The sequence below is a fragment of the Eublepharis macularius genome, chromosome 8 (genome assembly GCF_028583425.1).
Source record: "Eublepharis macularius isolate TG4126 chromosome 8, MPM_Emac_v1.0, whole genome shotgun sequence".
In the NCBI taxonomy this organism is placed as follows: Eukaryota; Metazoa; Chordata; class Lepidosauria; order Squamata; family Eublepharidae; genus Eublepharis; species Eublepharis macularius.
In genome coordinates this window covers 84,658,327-84,667,815 of record NC_072797.1, presented here as the reverse complement: position 1 = coordinate 84,667,815, position 9,489 = coordinate 84,658,327, and the positions used below count along the sequence as shown (strand labels likewise).

General features: G+C 43.3%; 1 protein-coding gene across 1 annotated transcript; it reads left to right on the top strand.

The window, feature by feature from the left end:
- Positions 1–564: 564 nt before the first annotated feature.
- GADD45G (growth arrest and DNA damage inducible gamma) lies at positions 565–2,591 on the top strand. Its single transcript, XM_054986827.1, has 4 exons — positions 565–749; positions 900–1,031; positions 1,153–1,366; positions 1,883–2,591. The coding sequence occupies exons 1-4, from the start codon at positions 697–699 to the stop codon at positions 1,991–1,993; spliced, it is 510 nt and encodes a 169-aa protein (XP_054842802.1). The 5' UTR covers positions 565–696; the 3' UTR covers positions 1,994–2,591.
- Positions 2,592–9,489: the final 6,898 nt, after the last annotated feature.

The window sequence follows — 9,489 nt, the reverse complement described above, 5'->3', positions numbered from 1 at the left end:
AAGCTGGTGGTCAGTGAGCACCGGGGACGCGCTTGCACGCGTGGAGATGAGAAGCTGCAAAAGGAGAGGGGAGTATAGAGAGGCTTTCGTATTACGTATGATGTGGCTTTCCAAACGAAGCCTTTCAATAAACACGCACGAACACACAAATGAAGTTGCTTTGTAGTCTTTAGCTCAAAGGGAGTGCGTTTCGCGCAGTTTGCAAAGGGCTTTTTGAAAATAAACAAAAAGTCCCAAATTACACATCTGAAGCAACGCTCCGTCTTTGATTCCCCCCCCCCCCCCCATATTCAGGCTGTGGTCTGCCTAGTAACATCCCAACAAAAGCAGACGCAGATCCGAGGCATTGTAATCCCCCACGCGCCCCTCCCTGCCAGAACCCCCCCCCCCCGTCTTCTCCCACGTGGTCTCCTGGCACGAGCCGGCTCTACCTACCGCCTGCTTAGCATAACAATAACCCCACAGCCCGGCCAATCAGAGTGGCGGAGGCTCCGGCAGCTGCCGGCACAGAAGCTCGGCAGCCTATAAATACGGCGAGCTCTCTCTCGCCGTCTCACACACGGCTTGGGAATTGTGCAGTGAATTGGGTGCTGGTGGCGGTCTTGGACAGGGAGCCTCTTTAAGCGCGAGGCGAGCTTTCCGTGGTGGATACATCTTCGGGTTTTGCTTTCTTTGCTTCGCCGCTGTCGAGCCATTATGACTTTAGAGGAAGTTCACGGACAGGAGCCAATACCTGAAACTAGTGACAGGTAAGGGGAGCGCCAGCTGCGTCGCCCTTCGGGGCTGGCTGCGGGGAAGGAGGCGGTGGAGGTCTCTCGCGCGGGGCAAGGGGCGCCGGAGTCCGGCACTGCCGGCGGCGAGAGTCCCACCACTGACACGCTCCTTTCTCACCTTCGCAGCAGCACCAGCAGCGCCGCCAGCGGCAGCAGGATGCAGAGCGCTGGCAAAGCCCTCCACGAACTGCTTGTCTCCGCGCAGCGCCGCGGCTGCCTGACGGCGGGCGTCTACGAGTCGGCCAAGCTGATGAATGTGTGAGTATCCAGCCCTGGGCGGAGGGAGAGAAGCGGCGGCGAGCGGCCAGGCGCGGGCGGCCGGGGCTGGGGGCTTCTGCCTGGGGACTAACGGCCGGTGCCTCCGCTTCTCTGTCTGCAGTGACCCGGACACGGTGGCCTTCTGCCTGCTAGCGGCGGACGAGGAGGACGAGGGAGACATTGCCCTCCAAATCCACTTCACCCTCATCCAGGCGTTCTGCTGCGAGAACGACATCGACATCGTGAGAGTGAACGACGTCCAGAAGCTGGCCAGCATCGTGGGGGCCAGTGAGGAGGACGGGGAGCCGCGAGACCTTCACTGCATCCTCATAACGGTGAGCAGGACAAACCCACCCCCACCCCCAAGCTGGGCGCTCTTGGCAGCTCTCAGCAGGCTGTTCAAGGCCTTTTTGCTTTTCCCGTACAAAGAGCTTGCAGTGCCAGTGTTTGCAGAGTTCTGGGATCTCGGGCCTTTTATTATTGTGCATCAGGTAGGGCTTGGTCAGATGCAAGATTTGCCTTCCCCAGCAGAGCAATGCAGGTTGAAATTTCCTCAAGGACATCATAAGCCAGAGCAGGCATTAGGCCATCAGTGGTTCCCATGAGCATTGAAAATGGTTTTTGGAAGCTTATCTCAGGCATGCATTGGGAAGGAGTGTGGGTGGAATATTATATGAATGTGAAACTTTGTGCAAAGGAAATGTTAAGGCCAGTGGTATTATTACAGTTGACACTCATACTGAGTAACAAATTTACTTGTTCTGGTAAACAAGGGACGTATACTGTAATAACTCATGGGTTTTACAGCAATCATTACTCATGAATTTTTGTTCTTTGCTTTTTTATTATAGAACCCTAATGAGGATGCCTGGAAGGATCCAGCCTTGGAAAAGCTAAACTTGTTTTGTGAGGAGAGTCGGAACATCAATGATTGGGTGCCCAATATCACCCTACCTGAGTGATGAAAGTCCAGTGCATGGGAGAGGTGGAAGCCTTTTGTTGCATTCTCATCATGGAGTTGCACACCTGGGCAACCCAAAAAGTGGCTGATTCTGTGGATTCGCCAAGTCAACAGCTTGGATTAAGTCGCTGGGACAACACGTGGTGGGTTCTTGTGGAGAAAGGAGAAGCAAAGGAAAAGAAGGGGAATGGCTTATGCCAACAGTGAATCCCTACTATGTTGCTGCGCTGGAGAAGCTGGCGGGTTCATGGAGTTGAACTACAAGTTTTTAGGTGCAGAAGGAGCAAAACCTGTAGGTTTCCAGGTTGGGCGGAATGTTGTGTTAGAGAGCAGGGGAGAAAAGTTGGAAAACTGGACACAGATGGCATGGGAAGGTATGGACACAATATCGTAACCAAGAACTGCTGTTTGGGCTGGCCAGAGCCCCAAAACAAGAGACTGGAAGCATAATCTTTGGAACTATAATACTTTTACAGAAACTTTGATGCAGACTGATGTACTGAATGCCTTCGGACTATATTTTGCATTGCTTACCAATTTTACAATAATCCTTTTCCAATTAAATTCATGCTGGTATTGAGGATCTTTTATATTTTGTAATAAACTTATTAATAACTAACTTTGTGTGATGGTGGTTTTGCTTGTGAAGGGGGGGATATATAAAGCAAACTGAGGTGGTCTGAATCAGTGTTAAACTGACAGGGCTACAGGAACTTTCTAGTATTGTAAGAATGCAGTGTTTAAGCCACTGCTAAACAGAGTTAAATGCACTTTGAAATCCTAAAGACACTTTTCTAGGATTAAGCCCATTGAATAAAATGGGACTTGGTTTGGAGTAGTCTTGTTTAGGATAGCTCCCTAATGTGCCTCACCGAAGTTGTGCATCACTAAAACTTTACTTAAGCTGTGAGTGCACATTTGCTTCATATTACTTTGTGTACCTGTAAAGCACATGCATTGTACACCTTGAGAGCACTGTTGAAATGAGTTGGAGCTAATCATACCAGCTTGCAACAAGTTTCTGCATTTTCACAATTTGTTGAAGATTAGGCGTACTTCTCAATTGCTTAGGAAGTTCTAATAGGGATTTTAATCTGTGCTTGTTAAAACTGTGATGTGTGAAGCAGCTCACAGATAGTATCCTTGGCTGAACATCCTTTGAACTACACAATGATGGGGGCTGGACAAAAGGGTATGTCTTCCCTTTGAATTGATGAGTTGACCTTTCACCCATTCCATTGCAACAGCTGCTTAGGGCAACAGCTTGCAAGACTGAAAAGCTGCATGGTTAATGAGCTCTCTTATAGTAGGTGGCCTTTGTCAGGCACTCAAAGGAGGTGGTGCATGTTCCTGGCCAGCTAAGCATTCAAAACTAAAGTATAAAAGCTAAAATGGCTTTACAGGTTAAGATGCGGGGTATTAACCTGAACACTTGGTGCCTGGAGTGATTTAACTTTTACAAAAGCAATTTCTTTTGTGGCTTCATAATCTTTTCACTCTGTCTCACATTCTAGTCTGTAAAATTTACGTTTCATTTGTACCAAGAGATACAACCAGGACTTCGGACTCAAAGCACCAGACGTGATTGCCTTGAAAATATGCAGATGGAGGGTCAATACCTTGCATCTGTCTCAAGCTGTTGGCTGCGTTGTCTGTCTGCCATATGCTGGAACAATAGAAGCTGTCATTTTGGAACTTCAATTGTCTACAAGCACTAATTCAATGGGTAAAAACAGCATTTTAAAAAAAGTTGATAAAACCTTTCAACATCCCCAATGCTAGAAACTGAGTAAATTTTTAAAAAATAGTTTATATACTTTTAAATACTGTTTTCTACATTGATTTATCAGACATATTCCAATGGAGCTCTGAAAACAGTTTTTATTCTACTCGAAAGCAGCCTACGACAGAAACCAAAGATGTGTCCAGCATTTTTATTTTATGGTGGCAGCACAAAAACAATATTCTGCAACAGGAAGAAGAGTGGCTGGCAAGTGGCATTAAATTCCCTTAGGGGCATCCCAATTCCCTTAGCATTACAAGGATCGTTACCCTTTTCCTTATGGAGGGGTCCTATGATACAGACATCTGAGAGTTGAGACATTACTGCATGCTGATGCCTTTGTTGGGTAATTGGGGCTGGAAGTCTGGCTGAGTGCTAATAAAAATGCAGCTTTTGCAGACAATGGAATATGGTGGTCTGTATTTTTTGCCTGAGTGTGTAGAATACATTCCATGCATTTGCTATTATGATAGCCCAAACTGATTACTAAAATAGGAGTGTTGTAATGGATCTAATGGGTAGGCTAGAGGGGCAACATATAACCAGGAGCTGGCTGTGTAAACACATTCTGGTGTGTTTATTACTGCAACTACCTTAGAAGTAACTATGTGATGGCAACAGGAGTTATTTTCATCAGTGACATAGCGTCACTGTAATGAAGGCCATGTCGATCAGCGGCATGCTGATTTCAAATTATACTGTAATCAGAGAATGAATCATTTTGTGCATGTAGAGATTTGGGCAGTTGGTGACTTTCTAAAGTGAGAGGGTCCCAGTGCTCAAACTCATTTGGAAGCATTTTCAGGTAGTAACAAGTGATAATTCACCAGCACATTTCAGAGTAAACATGCTTAGGATTCCTCTGGAGAGCCCCACCCCCCTCAGCCCTACAGGAGGCTATGCTAGAACAGACTATAATAGATTGCTATGAATGATCAAATATAAATGGAGGAAAACAGATTGATGCTGTAAGCTGCTTGAGTCACCATCAGGGAGAATGTAGGGTATAAATAACTAGATTATTTAGGCCATATGTGCATTTTGGAAGATCTTGAAAGTCTTGATGAGCCTTCTGTGTACTCTGTACCACTTTTGGCAAGAACCATGTTAAAAAAAAACCCCTCTCCTGGAATAACTTTCATGCAAACTATGAGCCTTAATCTATGGCCTTGAATGACTTACTAAACTCCTGAGCCGATAAGATGGAAGCAAGTTTTTTAAACAAGCGTACATATTGTTGTAACTGGAAAACTAATTCTGCCAGTTTGTGTAAAATGTTGAATACCCAAGAGCATTATCAATGAAAAAATTAAAGCCTTTCTCTCTATGTAGGAAAACAAAACAACATTCCAAGCACTGAGGTGAGAGTTTCAAAAACATGACCAAAGAAAGATCACATTAGTGATTGTTTTTCTAGATAATTTGCATCAAAATGTTATGCTCACATACTCTAATTTTGGTACATTTGGGGTGGGTGGGTAGGGAATCCAGGCAATGGTATGAAGTTGTCTCTCATATACAGCTATTTCCCAAACTCAACAGTCTTGAGTTTTATCTTCCTGGGAAGATAACGATGGCATGCAAGTTTAACATGATAACATCATTCCTATCAGCTGGCATTTACAGTCACAGGTTGGCACCCTGATCCAGTGGATATGCAAATCTGCAACAGCGCACAAAACAGTTTGTGTACCATATTACAGAGACACTCCCTTCAGCTGTGTGTCTGCTTGTGTCTCTGTTGTCACTGAAGCAAGGCAAACTCATTGTATGAGTTGATAAAACAATGCATGGGGTCAAGAAAGTAGATACAGAGAACTGTTTCTCCTTCTCCCATAACAATGCAACTCAGGGGCATCCGATGAAGTTGATAGGCGATAGATTCAGAATAGACAAGGAATTTCTTTCTTACACAATGAGTAATTAAGTTGTGGAATTCACTGCCAGAGCATGCAGTGTAATTTACAGATTAGGATTTAGGGGGAATCTCTTGATATTAGAGTATGAGTGATAAAGTTCAAAAACTTTCATGCCCAGCTATCCAAAGTTACCTGTGGAGGAAGGGGTGTTATTTGATCATATAATATGATAGATTATTGGCCTTGGATCTGGCGAGGCTGGAGTTCCATTCTTCCCCTGCTGGGTGACCTTGCACTGGTCACTTGCTCTTGGCCTTGCCTCACCTCAAAGGAGTAGTTGTGAGGATAAAATGGGGGAGAACAATGTACACTGACTGCCCTAAGCGCCTTTGAGGAAGCGTGCCATAAAAATGTACTTAATAGAAAGTCTATATGAAGGCAAAACTTTTTAAACACAACTTTTTAATATCAGTGTCACCATAGCAGAATTTCACATTGTAGGATAAAAGTGCAATTGCATCTCTTTTAGCAGATTCATAGGAGTTTGTGTCATAGTGTTTGTTAGTTAGCAAAACAATTATAAGTATTATTCCTAATATTGCTAGGTGATTTAAAAATACATTATTAGCTCCAGACTCAGTTTGATCTGTAATGTGACATTTTGGTGATATTCCATTCAAAACACTGCAGTTAGACCGACTGCATCTTAAATTGTGGATACGTTGAAATACAAACTTGAATGTGTGTCCAGCTTATTTGCACTTCCATAATCTAGAAATCAATATAGTTCGGTAGTTCCTTAGAAGAATCAGGGTGACTTGCATTACAGCAGCAGACTTTGATTTTGCTGAAGCCATACGTTGTTTATTCAGGGCTGTTCATGCTTTTAGTAGCATGGGTGACGGGCGTGTACATAGAGGTATGCTTGTATAAACCCAACTGGTGTGCGCGCACATGAGATTAATGTTTGGTCCGTCTGGAGCAGAGTGTGGACAATTCCCGAGTATAATGGCTAATCCATTGATTCCTGGCACCTGCTTGCTGCCCAGCTTGCTGATGCCTTCCGCAGTCCTCCTTTCTTGTCTCTTTTGAAGTTCCTTCCCCCCCCCCGCCCTTTGTCCCATTCACGCTTTTTGCTTTCTATTCATTCTTTTGTCACCTTTTACATTATCTCCTCCCTATTTTTCTGCCCCTTTCCCTCTCCTTTAACCTGGGCTCAAGATTTGCTAAAGGCGAAGAGAAGATGGAGATATTATGGGGGTACATTGGGATTAGCAGGGGAGGGAGAGGACAGCCAGGTTCCAGCCATTTCCTGCCAAGTAGGAAGCGTGGGCAGTAGCTGCATCTTCAATGATAACGGGTGCTTGAGGTCACAGCTTGGCTCGGCTTGGCTTCACGAGTGGCATGTATTTGTATGAAAACACTTTGAATTGACACCAGTAGAATAGATGGGAGTAGGAGGGAGACTCTCACTAGGAGAAGTGAAAGCAAAGAAGAGAAGTGCCACAAGAGACTATGATGAGGAGAAAAAAGGATATCTCCCCCCCCCCCGTCTGAACCCCCTCCACGTACTAGCACCTGCCACATCCTGAATACCTACATCACCTCCAAATAAAATCTATTGCACACATGAATTCCCTAGCACTAGCTTCAACTGGATACCCCAAGCAATGTCCTTGACTCCACAAAGACTTACAGATGCTAGCCATGGTCACCTACAACAATTTATTTCAATTGGATAAATCCTAGCAAGCTTGGCCAGCAATAGCATTACGTTTCCCTAAAAGAACCCTGAAATCTTCTATTTTCCAATCTGAACATTTCATTTAAAGCTTTATATATATTTTGGAAGTAAAGTTCAGGGCCTCTCATGGTTGACATTTTGTGGCAATGGCCACTACCCTGTCAGAATCCCCAGTGTACCCACAGGTTAGGGATCCCTGCCCAGAGGTATTCTAAAAGTCTATGTTCAACAGATAAAAGATACTAGGTTAGGTTCCCCAAGTTCATTGCTAACCAGTGCTTACTCAAATCCCCCTGTCATCAGATGCCAGTAGTGAAGTGCAGTCAAATTACATAGTGTCTCGGGTTCAGAATATATAATCTCACTGAAAGCCTGTCCTATGACATGTACAGTTAGGAATGAAATGGGGTGATTACTGTCTGTGAATTGTACTCTTAGGATGTGTTCATTCATGTGAAGGTCAGCCATGTTCATGCCAATGGGATCCTAAATCTGCATATGTTAAAGTATGTTGCAGAAATAAGCAAATCAAAAGCTTCTTCTATAATGAATCTTAATCTTTAAAATGGCATTGAATCTCTTCATTTTTGCTGCAACAGACTAACACAGTTATCATTTATGTGCATTACACACACACACACACACACACACACACACACACACATTTAAATAGGGAGCAATCAAATTTCCCTGATATTACAGTCCAGCTGCAGATCCTTTGTTTGAGACTGCTGATGGTATGTTTTGTCTCTCAGTGTTGGATGTTCTTACAGTGTGATCTAGTAAATCTCATTGAGTTCAGTAGGACTTACACCCGAGTGTGTTTAGAATTCATTTAATTAACAACAGGACACGTGTAATAGTATATCGAGGATTAATGGTGCCTGCCCAACCTGGTAAAGACAAAAATATGCTGTGATGAGGAATCACAGGCTCTGTTTACAGACGTGTCTATTTTATCTGCTCACATATCATACATACTTTTGTATTGAAAAAGAATGGCATAGTCATGTAATAACGCTCCTTTATATAGCTGCTTTCATATGTGCAATACACCCCCACTATCCTACTTCTATCACACATGCGTAGACCAGCTAAAAACTAGTAATGAAAATGACTGCTTATTATGTTCCCCTCTTTCTGATTAGGATGTGATCTCAAGCATTAATACTTTGCTTACTATAGATGAATCTGGCTTTAAAAGTAAGCTCTCACAGGCAGGTGATGCCTGCCAGTTCTAGGACTTTATTATTTTTTTTAAAAAAATATTTTCTAAACAACAAAGGAACTACAGAAAAAAAAGATAAGGAAAAACAGAAATACCCATTACACTGGGGGAAAATTAATATACTCTTTACACAGATTATCTAGAATACAATCACTATACATCATTTGAATATTATATTCAAGCCCACAAAAACAATTCTCAGAGACATTTCCTCTCTCTTCCACTGCCTTGCTATTAAACCAAAAATATTATAATATTTAACAATATTTAACAATAACAATTATAGTATTTAATAATATTTCCTGCTATACCCCTTCCACCTCCAAATCAATAGCTCAGGACACACCATGAGCTATACATAGTTCTAGGACTTTATTGAATTGGAACCTGAGCTCTTAGCAGCTCTCTTCTTCCCATACTGAGATGCAAGAACTGTAGATCTTTTGCTACCAGAAGACTTTGTTTACTGTAATAGACATTAGTGATTATCCCCCTATGGATTCCCTTGCCAACCTGCCACATTTAGACTAGGCTTTTGCATGATCAACAGTGATGAGTGAATACACCAAACTTTAAACAGCATCCTGGAACATTAAGATTTCTCGAAATTGCATTGCATTTTGTGCATGTGCATTTTGTGCATGTGCATTCTCACACAGCTTTTCTGTGCTGCCCCGGTCCAATGCACACCCAAAATAAAAATGTTTACTTTCCGGACAGGCACTTTTCTTGGTTTTCCCAATCCTGTTGTAATGAAAGAAAGCTGCATGGGTTGTATTTCTGCAGTTCCACCCTTGTCTATTTTGCCTGTCTGACTCCCAATGCCAAGTGTGTTCACTGAGTGTTCCAAATTGGGTTGCAAATCTCTTGTGCATTTCTGCAG

Excerpts from the sequence above, each read along its gene's own strand:
- GADD45G (XM_054986827.1), top strand. The coding sequence starts at position 697 with ATGACTTTAGAGGAAGTTCACGGACAGGAGCCAATACCTGAAACTAGT. Across the intron at positions 750-899 it reads ATACCTGAAACTAGTGACAG|CAGCACCAGCAGCGCCGCCA; the intron begins GTAAGGGGAGCG and ends TCACCTTCGCAG. Across the intron at positions 1,032-1,152 it reads TCGGCCAAGCTGATGAATGT|TGACCCGGACACGGTGGCCT; the intron begins GTGAGTATCCAG and ends CTCTGTCTGCAG.